This window comes from Sceloporus undulatus, chromosome 6, assembly GCF_019175285.1.
Source record: "Sceloporus undulatus isolate JIND9_A2432 ecotype Alabama chromosome 6, SceUnd_v1.1, whole genome shotgun sequence".
NCBI classification, from domain to species: domain Eukaryota; kingdom Metazoa; phylum Chordata; class Lepidosauria; order Squamata; family Phrynosomatidae; genus Sceloporus; species Sceloporus undulatus.
The window spans coordinates 2,926,030-2,949,940 of record NC_056527.1 but is presented as its reverse complement, the minus strand read 5'-3'; the positions used below and the strand labels follow the sequence as shown (position 1 = coordinate 2,949,940).

At 46.4% G+C, this 23,911-nt stretch overlaps 1 protein-coding gene across 1 annotated transcript in view; it reads right to left on the bottom strand.

Annotated features, from left to right (window-relative positions):
* The window catches only part of LOC121932845, a 29,480-nt gene extending 9,652 nt beyond the window's left edge, over positions 1-19,828 (bottom strand). The window contains exons 1-8 of the mRNA XM_042471856.1: positions 19,622-19,828; positions 12,600-13,001; positions 10,676-10,802; positions 10,204-10,308; positions 9,182-9,295; positions 6,773-7,679; positions 3,771-3,804; positions 2,820-2,870 (exon numbers count right to left, since the gene is read on the bottom strand). Of these exons, the coding sequence (XP_042327790.1) occupies positions 2,820-2,870; positions 3,771-3,804; positions 6,773-7,679; positions 9,182-9,295; positions 10,204-10,308; positions 10,676-10,802; positions 12,600-13,001; positions 19,622-19,645 (1,764 nt within the window). The 5' untranslated portion in view covers positions 19,646-19,828. The remainder of the gene's footprint in view (positions 1-2,819; positions 2,871-3,770; positions 3,805-6,772; positions 7,680-9,181; positions 9,296-10,203; positions 10,309-10,675; positions 10,803-12,599; positions 13,002-19,621) is intronic.
* Positions 19,829-23,911: the final 4,083 nt, after the last annotated feature.

Here is a 23,911-nt window from a genome sequence, read left to right as displayed (position 1 = left end):
GCAAGGCTCCCAGGCCTCCAGACCCCCCCAAACTACAAATCCCAGGAGCCCATAGCACCACAGGGTGCATTTCCCCACTGTCAGTGCCATTATTCCATCCCTTGGACTCTTGGGATTTGCAGTTTAGGACCTGGGGGGAGTTTGGGGTTCTCAAACAGAGAGGTCTCATCATTGTATCCCAAACCTATGCATCCCAGGAGGCCATAGCACCATAGATGGGCATTTCCCCACTGTAAGTGGCATGAGTCCATCCCTTGGGCTCTTGGGATTTGCAGTTTGGGATTCTCAGACAGAGGGGTCTCACTGCATCTTCAAACTATATTTTCCAGGAGTCCGTGGCACTATCAATGGGCATTTACCCACTGTAATTGACATTATTCCATCCCTTGGGCTCATGGGATTTGCAGTTTAGGATCTGGGGAGAGTTTGGGATTCCCAGCCAGGGAGGGAGGTCTCATTGCACCTCCAAACTATAAATCCCAGGAGCCTATGGCACTATGTCCGTTTCCCCACTATAATTGCCATTATTCCATCCCTTGAACTCATGGGATTTGCAGTTTAAGGGAAACATTTCGGATTCTCAGCCAGGGAGCTCTCACTGCATCCCCACACTACACATCCTGGGAGCCTATGGCACTATACATGTGCATGTTCCATTATTCCATCCCTTGGGCTCTTCCCTACGCATCCCAGGATTCCATAGGATGGAGCCATGGCAGCTAAAGATGATTTATAGCCCTGTTACTATGTACTTTTCCACTTTAGAGTCTCAGTCAGGGAGCTGTTATGCATTACCAAACTACAAATCCCAAGATTCCATTGGAAGTTGCAATGGCACTATAAATTGAGGGAGGTTTCTCGTTTTTCCACAATAGAAACAGAACAATGTTCATAATAGCAAGGCTTTCACTAGGACCTTTCCACTGCCTTCCTTCGCCTGGTATGGTTTTCAGACGTGTTGTACTACATATCCCACCATCCCCAGCCCTCCACCAGGCTGAGACAGAAGCCAAATAAAATGAATGTTAACAAGGTTTCATTAATGGCCTTCCTTTGCGTGACATTGTTTCCATATGTGATGCACTACAAACCCCACCATCCCCCAGCCGTTAAGCAGTAGGCTGAGGGATTTTGTAGTCTCTACCCAACACGGGTTCTTGGAAACCAAATGAACAGCAAAGGGCACCAGATCCTGGTGGAACCATACAAACCTCCATCTTCTTCCCTGCCATCTCAAAATGGTGGTGGGTGGGTGGGTTTAATTTGCCCTAAGTGGTCCATAGTGGCCCCATAACCCTCCCAAGGGGCAAGTGTGGACCATTTGGGGGCAATGTGTGGTATTTGTCCCCTTCTCCTTTTAGGCTTGGTCAGTTTGCTTTGGGATAACAAGCCCAAAGGGCATCAATAGGGAAGTGCAATGGGTTCGAACCTCAACGGCTTATACCCCAGAGCGGGGCTGGACACCTGATGCGGCCCTCCTGGGAAGGAGCCTGCTGCTGACCACATCCCCACACCGGGTGACACCAACCCATGATGCCACCGATAAACCCATTTTTGATATGGTGACGTCTCATACTGCATTCTCATTTGGGGGAGCTATGGATGATTTGAGTTTTACTGTTTTCGTTTGGTTTTAATGTTTGTAATTTACATTGCTTTTAGATCAGTGGTTCTCAATCTTCCTAATGCCGCAACCCTTTAATACAGTTCTTCATATTGTGGTGACCACCATCCATACAATTATTTTCGTCTCGGTTCCTAAGACCATCGGAAATATGGGTTTTGTGATGGTCTTAGGAGACCCCTGTGAAAAAGTCGCCCGACCCCCAAAAGGGTTGCGACCCACAGGTTGAGAACCGCTGTTTTAGATTATAATTTTAATTACTTTACTGTCATATGTTTTTAGAATGTTATTTGTGAGCCGCTTTGGGTCCCTTTGGGGAGAAAGGCAGCATCAAAATCAAATCAATGAATAATTTGAGCCAGCATGGCCTAGTGGTTTGAGCCTTGGACTACGTCTCTAGAGACCTGGGCTCGATTCCCGGCTCAGCCATGAAACCCCGGCTGGCCTTGGGCAAGTCACAGACTCTCAGCCTCAGGGCAAAGGCAAAACTCCTCTGCACAAATCTTGCCAAGAAAACCCCATAACAGGGGGAAAGCCATAAGTCAGAAACAACTTGAAGGCACACAACCATAATAATGGGTGACCTGGGGGCAAAAAATGTGATGAATCCCCCCATGCACACCCATTTGGGAAGGGGACAGAGGTCCTTCCATGTACCACAAGGAGAGCTTAGGGGGGCTGCAGGTGACCCATGGATCGTACTTTGCTCACCTAGCGTTCTTTGAACCTGGTGGACCAGTAAAAAAAGCCATCATTTTCCAGAGAAACTATAGTTTCTAGCACCAGGTGGGCAACTGTGCAAAGGCCAGAGGCCATTCCCTCCCACATCTGCCCCCCAGGCCTTATGGTACATTTTGGTGTGCCCAAAATAATGTAACATCACTTCTGGCTGCCATTTTGGACAATGTTTTGTTGTTTGTTTGGGGAGGCTTTGGGGCAAACTGACACATTTTCAGGTAGGCTTTGGCAGCTTTGGGGTGGTTTTTAGGCAGAAAACAAAACACCCCCTCACTTGAAAAGCAGATTGAATTAAATATTTATATATTGGGGTGGTCTTCTGGAGGGTTTCAGGGGCCACAAGAGCCACATGTGGCCTGTAAACTACAATTTGCCCACCCCAGTTCTATCAAGACTTTCGATGTATGATTGTGAAAGCTGGAGAATGAAGAAACCTGGCAAAAAGAGATGAACTTACCAGTATTTGAGCTTTGGTGTCGGAGGAGCGTTCTGCATATACCACGGACTGCTAAAAAGGCAAACAAATGGGTCCAAGAGGAAATCAGGTCTGAGCTTCCCCTGGAAGTCAAGGCGGCTAAACAGAGCCTGTCAGACTTTGGTCATATCATGAGAGGAAGAGGAAGACCACAGCGCAAGTGGATTGCCATGGCAATCCATTTGCAAGGCCTGAGCTGTTGATGGCACTCACAGAGGTCTTTCATTCCAGGGGTCTCCACAAGTCAAAGTCAACTGGACAGCAAGTAGTCAAGACAGCAGAGCTTGGGGAAAGTTACTGTTTTGGATTACAGCTCCCAAAATCCCCCAGCCAACATGAAAAATACTTGCCCACTCTCCCTCTAGAAGTACAAATCGTTTGTAGTTGGAGAAAAAAGAGCGGCCGTTGAACAGGAGTCTTCTCAAGAAGACACCGCACCTGTTCCCTGGGTAAAATTATATTTAACAAAGAGAGATAGTGGCTTTGCCTTAGTCTGCAAACATCAAAACAAGCCCCTAGAACAGTGGTTCTCAACCTTCCTAATGCCGTGGCCCATAGGTTGAGAACCACAAAGGGATTGCGACCCACAGGTTGAGAACCGCTGCTTTATTATAGATTATGGTGCCAACCCAGGGTCTTAGGCGACCCTGTGAAAGGGTTGTGGCCCACAGCTTGAGAACTGCTGCCCTAGAAGGACCTGGGGGCCTTGCATAGATCTGACCTCAGGAAGCCTTAGCAAAAACCACAGAGCAATAGAGGACTGGGAGAGACCTTCATCTTGCTCCTCTGTAAAATCAGAGCTCTCTGCTCTCCCTCAGTTGAAAATCCACCTGGCAAACAGTATCAGGGAATACTTTAGGTTCTTAGTTTTAAATAAGACAGGCTTTGAGTTCTTGGTTTTAGAAAAGGCAGTTTTAGGAAGAGGCCTTTTACTGAGTCAGCTGACTGGCTCATCTGCCAGCTCTGACTGGCAGACAAGACTCCTCAGGTGTATCAGTCTGGATTCTTTTCCGAAACCACCTTGCTATTCCCTTCCTGGTAACCTCCCACCCAAAGGCTAGCCAATCTTGACCTGTGGTCTCTTCCAACTCTATGGTTCTATGGCCCTGTACAGACAGGCCAAAATAACGCTGCTTCGGGTCACTTTGGAGGTATGCTGTTTAAATGATGCATGTGTCCTCAGAGTCCGGAAGCCATGCCAAAGCCACACTTCAGTCCTAATTTTTACTGTGAGATGGTTTTCTTACCGTAATTCTCTATGTGTTTCAACCTATGTGTTTCAATGGTTTATGTGTTTAGTTATACATTGCCTTAGAATTTATGTTGTACCTTGCCTCAATCATTGGAGAGATGCAGGTAAGAAATAATAATAACAACAACAACAACAATTGCCCTCCCCCATTACTCACAGATGCTTTACCCATGGCTTGAAAATATTTTAAAATTATATACTGTCGGTCCTCTTTATCCACAGATTTTTTTTATCTACAAATTCAAGCATCCACAGCTTGAAAATATTTTTAAAAAGTGTCACTTCCAAATAGCAAACCTTGATTTTCCTTTTTATATAAGTGACACCATTTTGCTATGCCATTATATTTAATGGGACTTGAGCATCAACGAATTTTGTCATTCACGGGGGATCCTAGAACCAAACCCCGGCAGATAACAAAGACTCACTGTACATTCCAAAAACCAAACCCCGCTTTTGTTATTTTACATACAGGACACCATTTCACAACACATATTATATTTAATGGGACTTGAGCAGCCATGGATGTTGGTATCCACGGAGGGTCCTGGAACCAAACTTCAGCAGATACCAAGGGCCCATTGTAGTAGTAGTGGTGGTGGTGGTGGTAGCAATGGCCTTTCAAGCCAATTTTCCCCCAGAAAAATATTGGAGGGCACTGAGGTGCCACATGCAACCTTTGAGCCACGCTGTCCCCATCATTATCTTGAGAAAACAGGGACCATCTGTTTCCTTTGACCACAGGACTAAGGCATCCATCAGTGTGGTCTATGGATCATGGTGGGAAAAGAGGACCAAAACAGTGGCAGAGACAGGGGACTCACAGTACAGAGTCAAATGGTCGCCTGATTTAGGGCCACAGACTGTCAGAAAAGCAGCTCTCACTATGCCTGTGTACCAAGGATACAAGATCAACCCCAACCAAGTTGGCGTCCCCATCACAAAAGCTGTGGTAGGTCGGTGCCTGTGATAGAACATCAGACATGATGGAACACAACATGGTTTTGTGCTGCTGTAAAAGATACAACTGCTTGAGATCTGGGGACTGCCAGTACCTTCCTCAATGGATTTGGGGGGACTGCTCTTCTCATGCCCCATTTTTTAAAAATGTTAACACCCTGTTAAAATGTATGTAACACTTGCAGGCAGCAAATAATAGAATGTTCTTTGTTTCCCTTGATAAAATATGTCTGGGGTTCAATCAGAAACATAGGGAATATGTGAGCCTACTAGATGATGGTACATAATGCTACCTTTCATAACGTTGGTGCTCCACAAGATCTGGGCATGGTCCCCTCCTGCCACTCAAGAATGTTAGACACCTCTTCCTTATGCCACGGTTTGGGCATCCCACCCCTCTCCCTGGCATTCCTGCCAATGCATTCACAGTGCTAGGAAGCAGACTTGCCAACAAGAGTCTCAGGCCAAGGAGAGACCTGACCATGCCACACATGGCTGCATCTCACATCCTCCCCAGAGACGACAAGGACTTCAGAAGAGACACACTTGTATTGACAGGTTTTGCAAAACTAGATGTTACCAAAAGAATATGAAAATCAAAACTGAAGGCAGCAGGCACAGACCAAACACCTGACATCAACACGGAGGGAAAAAAGCAAGTTCATTACGGTCACCTCAGCTGACACTTAGCTCAACAACACTGAAATTCATAGATAATTCAACCAATATTTACAAAGGTGCCTTTTGCAAATAAAAAAAATAGCAACAACAACAATAACAAGACAACAGCAGCAGCGGCGAGGAGGACAGTTCTGGGATGCCTTGGAGTGTATGAGAACTGGGGTGGGATGATACAGGCGGCAAATCCTGCTGGAACATCATACAGTGACACAACACTACAACAAGCTCTTGGCATTGGCTTAGGACAACCAGAAACAACCTACTATGGAGTCTGGTTGAAGCTGCTCTCAACTTGTACACGTTTACCTGGGCATGTAACCAAATGCATTTTAAAACTCAAGAAACCAAATTGAAAGGGGGGGGACCACACACACGCACACACACCTTTACTAACAACAGTTAACTGGAAAAGGATGGATTCGATTTCAGCTCTGTAGAAGAGGTGCTTAACAGGGCCGGGAGCTCTGCTCTTCCCAAGTAGGATTAAGGGAGAGGGAGAGAAGGGGGAACTAATTTAGATGGTGCCATCTTGCATGTCCATTTTCCAAATTCCTGACCCTTGCTCTGCATGCATGCATGTGTGTATATTTGCGTATGTGTCTGCATCTCTCTGTGTGAACATCCACCTCAAGAAGGCTCAGGAAGCAACTGAATGAGCCAGAAATATGAAATCTGAGAAACTCCAGTCTAGTGCGTGCCCAAGAGAGAAGCTGTGAATTATCGCTTGATGCTGCTCTCCCCAGAAAGCCCACAACTCAGTCCTCTTCCCGGATGGAACAAACTCAGGAGTGGTAGGCCCCTGGAACACCACAAAGGCCCACTCAAGTGCAAACTGGGTCCCACCCAGGATGTAGCTTATGTCTAGGCCTGATCTTAATCCCCTTGTGCAGTGCGGGGCGAATCAGGTTCTAAGAGTTGCCAATACAAAGGCCTCTTCTTTCATCTCCCAGCATGCCCTGGTATGAGCAGAGAAGCAAATTGGGTCCACTTTTTCAGCATTTTGCCAGAGATGGGCAATTCTCGCATGAGTGCGAGGGACTGCTACGGCTGCTCTTGCTTCAAGCCCAGGAGGCTGGTGGGGGTCCCCAGGGCAAAGTGGTGCGTCGTCGTCATGGGGTTGCGGGTGTGGATTTTCTGGTGGCAGTTCAGAGACTCCTTGTAGCGGAAGTTCTTCCCACAGGTGGCACACTGGTAAGGGGTCTCGCCAGTGTGGACACGCCAGTGTTTGAGGAGGTGATCTCGCCGGATGAAGCTCTTCCCGCACTCAGTGCACTGGTAGGGCCGCTCACCCGTGTGGATCCGCTGGTGCCGGACAGCTTTGGAGAGGTCGCGGAAGTCTTTGCCACAGTAGGTGCAGGTCAGGGGCCCATCGCCTTTTCCTGTATGGAGTTTCTGATGAAGGAGCAAACTCACCTCCAATTTGAAGCTCTCTTTGCACTGAGTACAAGTGTATGGACGCTCCACCATGTGATTCCCTGGGCGTTTCCCAGTCCCAGTCCGGACAGCAGGACTCCTCTGGGGCTCGGGACGTTTGGGAGCTCTGGCCCGGGCTGTAGTCGGAGCTCTCTGGAGGACCAAAGGAGCAGGCCTGGCCTTTGAGCCCCCTCCAGGGTCTAGGGCTGGGTAACTGCCTCCTCCACCATGACTCTTTTGGTGGCTGGTGAAGAGCTGCTTGTCCAAGAATCCTTCCCCGCATTCGCAGCAGATGTATGGGCCAGTGTGAGCTTCCACCGCTAATGTGGAAGCCGCTTCCTTCTTTGAGTCCCCCATGCAGCGAGTGGACCGTCGCAGGCTGTTTCCTGGAGGCTTTCTCAGTGGAGTGACCGAGATGGGCTGGCTCTCGCAGAGCAGTTCTTCACCCGGGCCCTGAAAAACCTCTGTCCATTTTCTGGGGAACATGCCAGGAAGTTCTAAGCTTTCGGGATCATCCTCCAGAAGCTGTGGAGCACCTAGTAACAGAGTAAGCCAGAGAGGGCAAGGGGAACAGGGGGGGGGGGAAGGAGGTCAGTGTTGTGCAGCAAGTTCAACAGGACTGAGCCAGCATTTCCACCCTGAGACATGATGTGGATCATATCATTGCCTTGAAACAGAAATGGCTAGTAATCCAGCTTTCTTAAAAAAATTATTTTTGACCAACGAAGTGGGGAGGGGGGAAGTGCACATCCTAGCCAAGGCCCTGAAGAGAACAGTGTTGTGTAATAGTTCTCCTTTCAACAACAACCTCAACTCATCCACAGCCATTCTGTGACCGGTGGAGAGTGGTGGGTGAGATTGGAGAAGGGTCTGGCTATGCCCTCATAGCCAGATGCAGAATTAATATATCATCTGCTGAGAACTGCAAGGATCTTCCAGAGCTCTCAGTAGATGATGTAATTATTTGGCACCTAGCTACAGGTACACAGCCAGTTACTCCTCAAATGGCGCAGGCTCTCCACCAGCTATGGAATGGATTTTCAGGTGGGCTACTACAGTAAAACCATGAATCAAGAGGAGGCTTTGGTCATTGCAGAGGGTGAAAAGAATACCAATCTCTGCAACAACAACAACAACAACACCCCCAAAGACATATGTAGACATAAGATAGTGCTGTGCCTCCACCTATCACTGGCCGTATGCCACCCCAGTTTGTACATCTGACACAGCTTTCATGGGTGCCCAGTGCTGCATGTAGAGTTAGCTAGGGAGGCCATCAGATCTCTGGTTCTACACCTTCTCAACCTTTCTACAGCTGATAGCTTGGATCTGAGTTGAGAAAAGACCAGGAGGAACACTGGTGTGACACTTCCTCCATACATACATTGTTCAGAGATTCTGGCCAAAATCCAGTTGCCAGCCCCAAGCCTAGCAATTGGATTTAGGTCTTTGAACTCTGCAAGGCCTGCTGCCTTTCCATCAAATGGAACTGAATATTAGAACAGCTGAAGCTGACTGTGCTAAGTATCTCATACAGGTTGAGTATTCCTTACCCAAAATGCTTGGAACCAGAAATGTTTCATATTTTGGATATTTATTTATTTGGAATATCTGTATTTGCATATACATAATGAGACACAATGAGGCAGGAGAGAGACTGAGGATCTGTGAAACAGCAAGAATCCAAGCATAGTGCCTGGCATAAATCCACACCTGCTGCCATTTCACACATCTTCACATCTCTCGTTGGCCGCGTCTCTCACCAGGCTTGCAAATAGAGTACAAGAATGTAGATCAAAACATTTTGATTTTGGAGTATTTTGGATTTTGGAATTCTGGATAATGGATACTCAACCTGCACTTTGAATGTTAATCTTCAAATGACTCAAGAATTATCATTTTTAAAAGTAGCATCTCTGTCTTATCCTCCATCAATGTCATTTTCTCCATGGGGCTTGCCCTGCCCTTGTGCAGCAGAATCACTCTCCATTCCTCCCCAGCTGAAGCAGCACAAGTCATTGACCCCTGCCCAACCTACCCATGGCAGAGTCACCAGGCATTTCTCTTTCTTCCAAATCCCCCATGCCTTTGACAAGAGACATCTCCTCCTGTTCCATCCAGGAACTATCATTGAGGGCAGAAATTGGGGAGCCTGTTTCAAGGAGGAGAAGAAGAAAAGCAGAACAACTGCACATCATCACCACCATGACAGGCAGGTTTTCAAAAGGCCAAGGTGATTCAAAGCCAAGATGCAGCATCCAACTCTCCATCAAAGAGAACCACAGCTCTCCTTGTCTCCCTCATCGCAACAAAGCCTGTGTGTATTCAGCAAGAAAAGCACACACCTTGGGTGAAGAATTCAACATCCTGAAAAGCTGACTTTATTTGGAGGGAAAGCTATATCATTGAATGCTAGTTAGGATTGTACATGCCATCATATTTCACATCTCTATCTATGGACCTGAAAGCTGGACACTGAAGAAAGTGCTTAGAAAGATATACTGTAATAATAATAATAATAATAATAATAATAATAATAATAATATTGTTTTGAGAAAAGGGTGGGATATTAATATTAATAATAATTGGAGATGTGGCATTGGAGAAGATACCAGAAGATATACTGTGGACATCGTGGACAGCTAAAAAGACTAATGAATGGGTCCCAGAGCAAAGTAAGCCTGAACTCTCCCTAGAAGCCAAAACGACTGAACTGAGATTGTCATACTTTGGCCATACTGTGAGAAAACATGAATCACCATAAATGACAATAATACTTAGTAATACAGAAGCCAAAAGGAAAAGAAGAAGACTGCATCCCAGGTGGATGAACTCAATCAGGGAAGCCATGGCTTTGAATCTGCAAGATCTGAGCAGGGCAACTGGGAGAACTCTCATTCAAAGAGTCATCGTAACTCCAAGCTGACTTGATGGCAGTTAACAACAATAAGGGGAAAACACCCAGTTTTTAGTCCTGACAAATCATTCATTCAATCACTTTTTTTGTCTCTCAGTGCCCCATACACCTACCACTTTAGAGTTGCCAGCTTGATTACTCACCCAGAGTGGACTCTTTCAGGGGTTCTCTTTCCTCACAGTCTCTCTGATCACCAACATCTCCTTGTTCAATTCGAGAGAGCAAATCAGGTTTGGAAATGGCGGCATCTAAAGATGGGGAAAGCGCATGATTACAGGGGTGTCAAGAGACTCTTTTATTCTGAGTCCCTTTGCACAGAAGACCCATAAGAGCTCAGTGCTAGTCCACCTGCTTCACCTTCACATAGCCCACTTCTGAATCCGTGGTCTGCTGAAGATGGCTTGGCAGAGACTCCAACCTGAGAATCTGGATAGTGGCTGCTGAGTGAAGCAGACAAAACGCTGACGAGCCAGAGGGAGGACCTCAGTCAACAGATGGCAGCCTTGTATGTCTGCTGTATGGCTGGGAGGTTCAAGAGCTCCAGCATCTGGGAGATAATCTTATGCCTGACTCACACACCATTTGAACATGTGTTATTCAAAGCTCAGCTCTTACCCATGGAGACGACAGCCTTGTAGTTGCACTTCATGATATGCCGGTATAGGTCCTTCTGCCCTTCATCCAAACTCCGCCACTCTTCCTCAGAGAAACTACAGGAGGTGTCATCAAACAGCAAAGGGACCTGAAATTGCACCCAACAGTGTGAGAGGTCATGGCCCTGGCAGTTAAAGTGCAATCAAAGTGGTATAATTGTGTAGAGTGAAAGGACCTCAAGACAATTGATTCCTGTTGGTCTAGGAGGTAATGAAACCCACTGCTTCTTCTGCCTGCTGAAATGCCTCCAGTCCAAAGTCAAGGTACTGGTGATCACATCTGAAGTCTTAAGCAGCTGGAGACTTTGAAACATTAAGGGCTCTCTCTCCCTAGAAAGAGTTGCCTGTGGTCTAAGGTCTGTTGGAGGACTCCTCCTTTGAAGGTAATACGCTGTAGAGAATGTAAGAGAGAGCCTTCTCTGTTCTCGCACGGCTTGTATGGAATGCCTTCCCTTAAAGGCCAGACTGGCCCAACGCTGTTGTCATTCCATCACCAAATGAAAACACATGGGTTGGGTTTTTTGGCCAGAGAAACCCATGGGGTAACCTTGGGCCAGTCTCACTTCCCCAGCCTCAGAGGATGGCAATGGCCTCTGAAGAAATTTGCCAAGAAAACCCCTAAGATTTGCCAGGGTTGGCATAAATCAGAAACAATCTGAAGCCACACAACAACAACATCAATAACAATGGGGCTCAGTTTAATTCAGTTTTGTACATGTGTTGGATTTTGAATGGCCTTAAACTATCTCAACAGGTTTTAAACTAGTTTTAACTTGTCATATTGTTTAACGCATCTTTTGCCTATTTAAATTGCTCTAATCATTTTACACTGTTAAAACTGATTTTATTGTACTCTTCCTTAAGATCCTTGGATTTAGGGCAAGATAGAAACATTTTAATATATAAAATAAAATACATTCTTTGTTGGCCTGCTGGGAGTTGATTTAATGGTGTCTTTTCCTTCTCTAAAACGAAATTCTTGTGCTGCTGAGGAGCAACCGTTTTAAAACACAAGTATTAAAGGCACACATGAAATGTCAAACTAAAATATCCCTGAGGTTATTCGCTTTGGGAAATTCTTCTCCCCATGAAGAGCCTTTAAATACCATCCTTTATCTCCACTCAGAGCAGAAATGAGGCAGTAATTCTCTTAATTGTTCAGGCATCCATCACTTCTGCTTTGACTGAGGAAGCAAAGATCAAAATGGGGCTGTTGTGTCAGGTTTAATGGTTGCATAACTGAACTTGCAACTCCACAGTAAGGCAACCAGGTTATCAGCTGGTGGGGACCAGCAGAACACCCCCTTCCTTTCCCTAAGTGGGTTACAATTTTGGGCATTTTCAACTTGTCTACATATGGCTATGCACCAGGTAACTGGATTGCTTCTCTGCTCCAAAATGAATCTTCTCTCCTCTCTGGAGAGAAGAAAGAACTGGAGGGCTTCTTTCAGGTACTGTACTGACATCTTAAATCCAGGCTAGGGACTTCTCTCCTCAAATTCCCAGACAATCTTGTTGCCCAGCCTCATTTTGAAGACATCCAGAGAAGGAGAGCCCACCACCTCTCTGGTGTCACTAGTTCCACTGCCAAACCACTCTCACAGAGAAGATATTCCTTCTAACGTTCAACCTATATCTACCGTCCTTCAACTTAAAAATAGACCTGGTCCTACCCTCAGGGGCAGCGGAGAACACGCCTGCCCTCTCCTCTTTATGGCACCCCCTGAAGTAGTGAAAAAGTGTGATCTTGTCACCCCTTTATCTTTCCTTCACCAAGCAGCAAAATACGTCCAGCTGGCAGGGTGTATAGACCCTCTGTGGTTATGGATGAGCCTGACAACTGCTCAAGAGTGGTTCAGACCATCTCTACTGCAGTGCACACTCACCTTGGGGGTCTCCCCCTTGGAGCCAGGAGGGAATCGGAGGATCCAGAAGTTCCGGTTCTTGAGCAGGTTCTCCATGTTCTCCAGCCGCCTCTGGAGCTGTCCATACTCCTGGATCAGGGTGCCCAGGGCAGCCCACTTGCTCTCCAGCTGGTTACCGAACTCCACGGCCGTCTTCTCGCAGCCGTCCAGCTTTGTCTCGGCCATTCCCATTCTCCCTTCCAGGCTCATGAGCTGGGCAGCATAAGAATCCACCTTGCTCTCCACAGCCTGGATTTCGGCAACCACCGTCAGAGAGAGCTCTGCCGTTTCAGGAAGCATGTCCCCCATGGGGGGTGCCTCAGAGATGCTAAGGGGCTGGGCAGCTGCCGCCATGGGCTGGGCCTCCATGTCCCACTGAAGAGCCTGTTGGCAAGAACAGAAAGGGGAATGCAGTCAAATTAGTGGGAATGGGAATAAAGCCTCTCTCCTCAGCCAACTCTACCAGCTGCAGCTTGGAGAAGTTCCTTTGTTGGACTACACCTCCTGGAATCTCCCAGCCAGGATGGTCCCTGCCCTCTTTCAAATCCTTCCTGAAAAACTCACTTCTTTGAAAGCTGTGGTGGTCCCCACACCCTGCCATACCTATGTCTAAGCACATGCCGCTGAAGTACACCAGGTTTTTCTCCCTTTTTACTTTGCCTTTCTATCCACTTTTGACTTCCACAACTTGACTGTTAGCACTTCTCTATGTCTGGATCCAGGATACTGCAAGGGCTGCCTAGACCCAGAGAAGCCCCCCACCTTGTCCTGTGAGCCCCCACAATCTGGGATACAGTGGGCAATGCAGGACCAACCTTCCCTGGGCTGCCACAGAAACTATAGTATTTATTCACTAAAGAGTCTTCAGGACATTCTGACAGTTTAGTACCCGAATGCTGCTCCTGATAAATCTGTTGTTAGCTGTAACATTTCTCGTTAGTTTAGATGGTTTTTATATGGTGTTCTAATTTTGGGTGTTGTGTGGCAGTTTATCTGTTGTTGTTGTCGTCAAAATTTTTTTTTGGGGGGGGGGGCTGTGTGTTTTTTCCTAAGCTGCTTTGGAAATTTAAAGTCAAAAGACAGGATTAATTTTTAAAAAATAAAAACAAATAATGAATCCATGTTACACTATGTGGAAATACCTTCTCTGGCTGAAGAATGTAAGAAGGGCCTTTGTGGATCACACAAAGGGCTCACTTAGGTCCAAAACCACTGCAGAAGTAACCCAGTTTGAGACCATTTTAACTGCCCTGGCTCAGTGTTAGGGAATCCTGGGAATTGGAGTTTATTGTTGCATCAGAAGTCTCTGATAGAGAAGATTAATGTTTCACAAAACTACAATTCCCAGAATTCCCTTGCACTGAGCCAGGGGCAGTTAAAGCGGCCTCAAACTGGATTATCTGACACCAAATTAGGAGGAGTAGTTAATACCCCAGAGGACAGGATCAAACTTCAAGAAGACTTGAAAATATTAGAAAGCTCGACCAAAGCTAACAAAATGAATTTCAACATGGAGAAATGTGGGGTACTGCACTTAGGCAGAAAAATGAAATGCACTGATATAGGATGTGGGACACCTGGCTTAACAAGACAACATGTGAAAGGGATCTAGGAGTCCAAGTAGACCACAAGTTGAACATGAGTCAACAGTGCGATGTGGCAGCTAAAAAATCCAATGTGATTCTAGGCTGCATCAATAGAAGTATAATTTCTAGATCAAGGGAAGGAATGGTGCCACTCTATTCTGCTTTGGTCAGGACTCACTTGGAATAATGCTGCATCCAGTTCTGGGAAAAACAATTCAAAAAGGATGTTGAGAAGCTGGAGCATGTCCAGAGGAGGGCAACCAAAATGATGAAGGGTTTGGAAACCATGAAGCCCTATGAGCAGAGATTTAGGGAACTGAATATGTTTTGCCTGGAGAAGAGACGGTTAAGAGATGATAAGATAACCTTGTTTAAATGTCTGAAGGGATGTCATATTGAGGATGGAGCAAGCTTGTTTTCTGCTGCTCCAGAGACTAGGACCCGGAGCAAGAGATGCAAGCTACAGGAAAAGAGATTCCATCTCAACATTAGGATGAACTTCCTGAGAGTAAGAGCTGTTCGACCGTAGAACACATTCCCTCGGAGCGTGGTGGAGTCTCCCTCTTTGGAGGTTTTTAAACAGAGGCTGGATTTCCATCTGTTGGGAGTGCTTTGATTGGGAGTTCCTGCATGGCAAAATGGGGTTGGGGTGGATGGCCCTTATGTTCTCTTCTAACTCTATGATTCTATAATTTATGCAGTGTGTTTTGGAGCCTAGTTCGCCTGACATCCTTTGCAAAAAAATTAAATCCCAGAAACTAGTGGGTGCCAGGCATCCTGCCAGACGTGGTAAACAGAACAGGAGGCTGTGCCAAAAAGCCAAGGCATATAAGGAACACTGTCACAGAGGGATATCTCTTAGAACATAAGCTTGTTCGAGCTTTTGGAATTTTAAGGACTAAAAAACAGAAACTGCTGTCCTTGGGTTTTCCATTGCTTCCTGATGGAGCTTTTTTGTCTAGTGACTTTTTAGTCATGAAGCTGAAATTGGTGGATGTGCTGCAGATTTCACTAGAAAAGAAAGCCAAGCAGGCAAAGGGCCCGCATTGAGTAAAGATGGCTGTTTATTCTCTTTGTTTCTTTCCTCTTTCGATCGGAAGTGAGCCAAGAATTACAGCTCACCACCACCCCTTACTAAATGGATTCCTCATAAACTCATATCTGAGATCTTCAATGCTGTAACAGACCTTCTCACTTGTCATGTTCCTCCTCAAACAACAGGCAGACACAAAGCGAGAGCACAAGTAGTGCTTTTTGGGCACATCAGAAATACAGTGGAAAGAAATCTAAATTGAGATCTCATCTCTCTACGGAAAATGTTTTGAACATCATGAAGATCACAGAGAATGAGAAGGAATCAGATCAAAGCATATTAGCAATCCTGATGAAAATAAATTTAAACAGGGAGAAATATTAGGTACTACACTTAGGCAGAAAAAAAAAGTAAAGGCTGAGTTATAATAGGTGACACTTGGCTTGAAAACAGTACATATGAAAGGGATCTAGGAGTCTTAGTAGACCACAAGCTGAATATGAGCCAACAAAGTGACACAGCAGGTAAAAAAGCCGATGTGATCTCAAGATGCGTCAATAAGAATATAATGTGTAGATCGAGGGAAGTAAGAGCACCGCTCTGTTCGGTTTTGGTCAGGTCTCACCTGGAGTACTGCGTCCAGCTGTGGGTACCACAATTCAAGAGAGAGATTGACAGGCTGAAATGTGTCCAGAGGAGGGCCACCAAAATGGTGAAAGGTCTGGAAACTACCAGGCCCTATGAGGAGTGGCTTAGGAAGCTGGATATGTTTTAGCCTGGAAAAGAGAAGGTTAAGAGGTGATACAATAACCCTGTTTAAATATTTGAAAGGATGTCATACTGAGGATGGAGAAAGCTTGTTTTCTGCTGCTCCAGAGAATAGGACCTGGAGCAATGGATTCAAAATACAGGAAAAGAGATTCCAGCTCAACATTAGCAAGAACTTTCTGACAATAAGAGCCGTTCAACTTTGGAGGGTGGCGGAGTCTCCTTCTTTGGAAGCTGTTTTTAGACAGAAGCTGGATGGCCATCTGTCAATGGGGGTGCTTTGATTGTGAGTTCCTGCATGACGGAATGGGTTGGACTGGATGGCCCTTGGGGTCTCTTCCAACTCTAGGATTTTGTGATGCCTTCAATTGTTTGAACATGGCTATCATTTCCTCTTAATCTTTTCTTGCCCAGGCTAAACCTCTCCAGCTCCCTCAGAGGACATGAAGATAGGAGGCCCACTGAATCAACTGCTGGATGGTATGTCAACCCTTTTATGAATTCCCTATGTTCAGTGCAGTGGCTTTCATTGGGAACAGCAATTACCCCATTAAGCTTTTATCAATGTACACTACTTGTCCATCTACATCAGTGCTACCTGACTGGCAGAAGTTCTCCAGTCTGGTTCCAAGATCTTTTCTATGCAGAGATGGCTGGGTCCTGAATATAAATCGCCTGCTCTGATACTGAAGCACAGACTCACTCATTTCTATTTTGGCTAGTACAATTCAAGATAAGAGCACTACAAAACATGGAAAGAATTCTGAGGAAGTATCAAGGCATGGCGAATCCAAATGAAATACAGTTGGCTGCCCATATTTACGGCTTTAACTTTTGCTGTTTTGAGTATTTGCAGATTTGATTAATATGTTCTCTCTAAGAATTCTAAGGATAAGAAACAGAAGGTTCAGATAATAGAAGGGCAGTTTGGGGTTAGACATTTGGAAACATTTGGAAACATTTGTATCTTGACAGATGTAGCTTTGCTTTACAAGGGAATAAGGGACTGCAGAACAGTGGGCCTTTGGCATCTGCTGGGGTTTAGTTCCAGGTTCCCCTGTGGATAACAAAATCCGTGGATGCTCAAGTCCCATTAAATACAATGGCATAGGAAAATGGTGTCCCTTATATCAAATGGCAAAATCAAGGTTAGGTTTTTGGAATTTATATATTTTAAAAATGTTTTCAAGCTGTGGATGCTTGTCTCCATGGACAAAAGAAATCTGTGGCTGCAGAGGGCTGACTGTACTTGCAAGGAAAAACACAGGCTGCTGCAGAGTTAATGCAGTTTGACACCACTTTAATTGCCATAGCTCCATTCTATGTAATCCTGGGATTTGCAGTTGTTGTGGCACCAAAGCTCACTGAGAGAGAAGGCTGCATATCTCACAAAACTACAAATCCCATATTTCAATAGCATTGAGCCATGGCAGTTAAAGCAGTGTCAAACTGAACTGATTCTATAATGCTGATGCATTTCCACAGAGGATATTTATACACAGTTGGGGATGAGGAGGGGTCCCTACTTTTCCATGTTATTAAGCAACGTGAAGCTATTTTCAAGGCCCTGGCACTAAGCAAGAGGCAGCACTGAACAACCTGCGCAGCCTCCCAGCACAAAGAGTGAAAAATGTCAGGCCTATAGTTAGAAGCAAAGAGCAGCATCTTTTTATGCCTTGTTTCATCACACACTCAGCCTCCCAGGACTCAGTTGGGAAGCGCATGAAGCAGCAGCCGAGCCACAGCCTCCGGGCCACAGCCTCCGGGGCTGAGCCGGATTGGGAGCCTGGCTTAGTCCGCCACGGATTTCGTGGAAGAAATGCAAGATACACAAATACTTTACTTCAATGCTTACTGCGGTTTGATGGAATTTGAAGATGTGCTTTACCTCCTGGATGAGCCTCAACTAACCAAGATTTGCACAACAACAAGAATAAAAAAATATTTCTTTCCCCAGCTCTCTTCAGGGTGAGGTTGTTGTTGTTGTTGTTGTGTTTTCAAGTCATTTCCAACTTACGGTGACCCCATGGGGTTTTCTTGGCAAGTTTCTTCCAAGGGGTTTGCCATTGCCATCCTATGAGGCTGAGAGAATGTGAATTGCAGCCAGGGGTTTACATGGGACTTGAACCCTGGTCTCCAGAGTTGCTGAAACCACTACACCCCTCTGGCTGTTTGGGAGGCAGGGGACAATGTATTAAAAAACAAAACACAGTTAAAAGCACACAAAGCTGCAGTCATCCCAATGGCTGCTCTGCAGGGTCTCCAGTCCCAGCAGCCCTTCCCTCTTTCCAGGTTGGGGTGACAAGAGATAAAGCAGCCAGACATCACCTCAGCATTAAATACTTGGTTCCCCAGCCCTCTTTGCCCTTGAGGCTGAGGAAAGAGGAGCAAAAGGAGACATGTTTGCAAGAAAGAGAAACTAGAAACTGCCTGGTTAGTATTATTCATGATTAGAAATGCTGTTCAGGAAAATCCTCTCTGGGAAGTTGGAGGGACTTTGGGGGAAGAGAAATGGCAGCCGAGTGGCTCTGGCCTCATTCAGTTTGCTGGCAGAAATCAGGGCATCCAATGCTAGTATTCACCTGCAAGCCCTGGCAAAGGCAGGCAAGAGAGGAAAAGCTGGCCCAGTGCAAGGGAGGGATATGGTCCCCCTTGGGAAGAAAAGGGGCTGGCCATCTTGCCAGGAATAGAAATAATAACAATAACAATAACTATCCTCCAATGCTTGAGGAGGGGAGGAAGGTGAATAAAACCTGGCCCTGAACAAATGAGAGAGATGTTTCCCCTCTGAGCAGGAAAAGGAACTGTCCATCTGGCAGGAAGGCCCCCTCCACAATCAACAACAGCAATAACAGCAACAGCAACAGCATAGCAATACTAATAATAATACTAATAACAACCAGATCCAAGGCTTGGGGAGGGGAGGGAGGAGAGGCAAAGCTAGATCTGAACCAATGAGGGATGTTTCCCTCCTTTTGCAGAAAAAGGAGCTGTCCATCTTGTCAAAGACATCCCCCTCCACCACGACAACAACAACAGCAACAACAACAACGACAACAACAACACACTGGCCCTGCAGAAATGAAGGGTATTTCCCCCCCTTTTGCAGTAAAGGCGCTGCCCATCTGGCAAGGAACAGCCCCCCCCCCCCAACGTGGTAATAACAGCAGTAACAGTACAGTACTTAGTACTAGCAATATCATTATTGTTACTACTGCTACTAATAGTAAGGCTTGGGAGGGGGAGGAAAGCTGGCTTCCCCAGACGAGGGGTGTGTGTGTGTGTGTGTGTGTTGTGTGTGTGTGCAGCCAAGGGACTGTGGTCCTGCCCCTCCACCACAAGAATGACCAGGATGAGGATGAGGATGCTGCTATGGCCATGGAGCCTTGCTTCTCCTTCTCCTGCTTCTGCTGGAGCCGTGTCCCTGGGCCTCCCTCCCTCCCTCCCTCCCTCTCCCCGAGGCCTCGGCCTCCCCAGCCCCCTTCCCTCCAGAGGGATCCCCAAAAGGAGGAGCAGAGGCCCCAGGAGAGGGCCAGCCCTTCTTCCTCCTCCTCCTCCTCCTCCTCTTCCTCCATTTTGGGAGCTGGCTTTCTCCCCCGGAGGACCCTGGTCCTCACCTGGGCTGGGCTCCACTCCGCCATGGCCCCTGCCTGCCTTCCTGCCTGCCTTCCTGCCTTGGTCCTCCTGCTCCTGGCCTCGGCGGGGCTTCTGGGGCCGGAGAGGGAGGCAAGGGAGCCCGGCGGCGGCTGACAGCGAGCGAAGGATGGAGGGCTCGCTGGATGGCTGACAGCAGGGACGAGGGCAGCGAGGCCCAGGGCCAGAGCGGCAGGGAAGCCGGCCCAGGAAGCCGCCCTCGCAGCGCCAGCCCGGGCAAGAGCCACGCCGGCTCCCAGCAGCGACCCCTGGCGGTCGGAGGCCGCGCCCGCAGGGGACCATTCAGAGGGACAGAGCATCCTCCTCTTCGTGCGAGGGACTTGGAGCAACCCTGCAGCCCCGTCCCCAGGTGCTCCTGGCAAGGCTGGCTCAGAGAGGGTTGGCTTTTCTTTTGTGCCATGGCCATGTCTCTGAGGCTGAGAGAGTGTGACTTCTTAAGGCACCAGAAGGGAATTGAACCCTGGTCTCCTAGAGTCACAGCCCAAGGCCCAAGTCACTGCACCAGCATGGCTCTCATTATTATGCCATTTATTATTACTATTATTGTAACCATCATCATCATCATCATCATCGGGGTAGGAAAAAGGTGGGGCAGGGGAGGTGGTTAGTATTATTACTACTCTTTCATTATTATTATTATTACTACTATTATTGATAGTAGTATTATTATTACTACTCTCATCATCATCACCAAAAGAAGAAGATGGGGGTGCTTAATAATAATAATAACAATAATAAGCACCTCACCTGCCCTCATCTTCTTGCTATTATTACCATCATCATCTTGCAGGAACAAGGGAAGAAAAAGATGTGGCGGGGGGAGAGATGATGATGATGATGATGATGATGATGATGATGATGATGATGATGATTACCATCATTATAATCAAGGAGGAAGAAGAAGGAGCAGGAGGAGATGCTTATTATTATTACTGTTATTAATACCAATATTACACTTACAACATTAGTATTATTAATATGATTATTACCATCACGGAGGAATAACAAAGCACAATATTATTATTGTTAATATTATTATTATTATTATTATTATTATTATTATTACCATCATTATCATCAGGGAGGAACAAGATGTGGCAGGTCGGAGATGCTTATTATTATTATTATTATTATTATTATTATTACCACACTTATTACATCTGTCCCCCATGCTATTTAACATTTACATGAAACCGCTGGGAGAGATCATCCGGAGACACGGGGCGCGGTGTTATCAATACGCTGATGACACCCAAATATGTTTCTCTGTGTCTCCGGCTGCTGCAGTGACCAGGGATGGCATCTCTCCTCTAGATGCCTGTCTGGAGTCAGTAATGGGCTGGATGAGGGAAAACAAACTCAGCTTGAATCCAGAGAAAACGGAAGTGCTAGTGATAGGTTCTCCCAGTCCGGGTGGTGAAATTTGTCCACCTGTCCTGAATGGGGTCACACTTCCCCTGAAGGACTCAGTTCGCAGTTTGGGGGTGCTTTTGGACTCATCGCTCCAGTTGACTTCTCAAGTGGATGCAACGGTCAGAAGCACCTGTTACCAGCTTCGGCTGATACGCCAGCTGCGACCCTACCTGGGCCGGGGGGACCTGGAAATGGTGGTACATGCCCTGGTAACCTCTCGGTTGGATTTCTGTAATGCGCTCTACATGGGGCAACCATTGTACCAAACCCGGAAGCTTCAGCTAGTACAGAATATGGCAGCTAGGTTGGTCACTGGACATTCCAGGGCCGATCATATAACGCTGACTCTTTATGATCTCCATTGGCTGCCTGTTCGCTTCTGAGCACAATACAAGGTGTTGGTTATTACATATAAAGCCCTAAATGGCTTGGGCCTAGGGTACTTGGAGGACCGCCTCTCTGCATATAATCCGCCCCGCACACTCAGGTCATTTGGGAAGAGTTTGTTGAGGATCCCAACAACAAGATATGTGTCAACCTCACAAAGGGCCTTTTCCATCTCGGCCCCTGGGATCTGGAACACCCTTCCCGAGGAACTCCGCACCGCCACCTCCCTGGACCTCTTCAAAAAGAGACCTTCCTGTTTCAGCAAGCCTTCCCCGATGTCCCTTGATATTGGGTCTCCCCCCCTATATGTACAACATTATCGAGCGTATCAGCTGGCCTGGTTTTGATGTATGGCTTTAACGTGTATTTTTGGAATGTTGTTAATAAGTTGTATTTATGTATTGCAATTTTTATCCTGTATTTTGTATTTGTCATTGCAATTTTTACTGTACACCGCTATGATCAACACGGAATAGCGGTCTATAAATAAAACTTAATATTAATATTAATATTGTTATTACTATCATTATCATCAGCAAGGAAGAAGATGGGGCAGGTACTTATCGTTATTACTACACTTATGATAGTATTATTATTAATAATATCCTAATCATAATCCCCATTGTAGGAGGAAGAAGATGGAGCAGGGGAGAAGTGCTTGTTATTGTTGTAGCAGTTGGGCGTATCCACACTGCAGATTTAAAGCAGTTTGATACCACTTTAGCTGCTATGAGCCTATGTGACACAATCGTGATAAGAGCATGCTTCTAAAATTTCCAGATGACACTAACTTAGGAAGGGTAGCTAATATCCCAGAGGAAGGATCAGCATTAAAATGACAGTAGCAGATTAGAAAGCTAGGCCAAAACTAACAAAATTAATTTCAACAAAGAGAAATGTAGGATACTACACTTGGGCAGTAAAAATGAAACACACAGATATAGGATTATGGGGGGCTTCTGGCTTGACCTGGTAGTCATAGTCCCAGTAGACCACAAGTTGAACATGAGCCAACAGTGTGATGCAGCAGCTAACAAGGCCAATGCGATTTTAGTCTGCCTCAATAGAAGAATAGTGTCTAGATCAAGGGAAGGAATAGTGCCACTCTATTTTGCACCTGGAATATTGTGTCCAGTTCTGGGCCCCACAATTCAAAAAGGATGTTGAGAAACTGGAGCCATGTGTCCAAAGGAGGGCGGCTAAAATGGTGAAGGGTCTGGAATCCATTCCTTATGAGGAGAGACTTAGGGAGCTGGGGCTGTTCAGCCTGGAAAAGAGAAGGTTAAGAAGTGATACAATAGCTCTATTTAAATAGCTGAAGGGATGTCATATTGAGGAGGGAGCAAGCTTGTTTTCTGCTGCTCCAGAGACTAGAACATGAAACAATGGATTCAATCTACAGGAAAAGAGGTTCCAGCTCAACATTAGTAAACTGAGGACAAAGGGAGGAAATAAGAGCAGGAGATTGGAACTGGGACATTTTAAAAGCAGCTGAGGATTCCTTGGCCCTGTCTCTGCCAAATCAGGACAAAGGCAGGATGGCTAGATGCCATCACCACAAAGGAAGACAAGGCACTGCAAAATGTAGGGCATGCAATAAAAAATGTAGGACATGACCAAATGAAAGCTCCAAACACTCAAGAGTCAAGACAGAAATATAAATTCATGCTTCTCAGTCGTGCTCCAAACAGAAGACATTTTGGGAATTCCTCCTGGACGAAAGCTCGAAACGTAGGACAGATCCTGGAAAAGTCATCCAGGGGACACTTATTACTTATTTGGATTTCCCCTTCTTTTTACCTCTCTCAGGGCTGCAGCCTGGAGAAATGCAAACCCAGGCCAGCCTTGGCCTTGCATCTTAGTCATGCTGGAAATGGAGGACAGGCAAGAAAAAATGTCAGACATTCCCAGACAGAAAAAGAAGTCCACGCTTCTTTGCATGCTCAGAATGGAGGACCTTTTGAAATCCCTCCTGGCCTGAAGGTTGAAATGTAAGACCTGTCCTGGAAAAGGAGAACATTTGGTCATCCTGTGTAAAAGGGCGACATTGGAGATTGATTCCCTGCTATATGATTTATTTGCATTTTTAATTTTATTTTGTACACTTCTCGGAGCTGCAGCCTGGAAAAAGGCCAGGCCAGGCCAGCTTAGGACTTGCACCTGGGGCCCTGGTCTCTTCCCTCTTTGCTGGCTCTAGGGCTCCATCTTAGGTCTCCTTCTTGCATCCTCTGCCAGGAAAGGCTTGCAGCCAGGGATGCCAAAGGCTGGCACTTCAATGGACCATTGTCTGCCTCCCACATCCCTTGCCCACTGGAAGGATGCCTCCAATCCCCATTGAGATAAGATCCTGAATGGAAATGGGGGACCAATCAGGGAGGCCGACATAGAGCAGGCAGAGGAAAGGACTAGGCAGGAGGAAGGGAGGAATGCAGCAGCAGGAGGAGGAGGAGGAT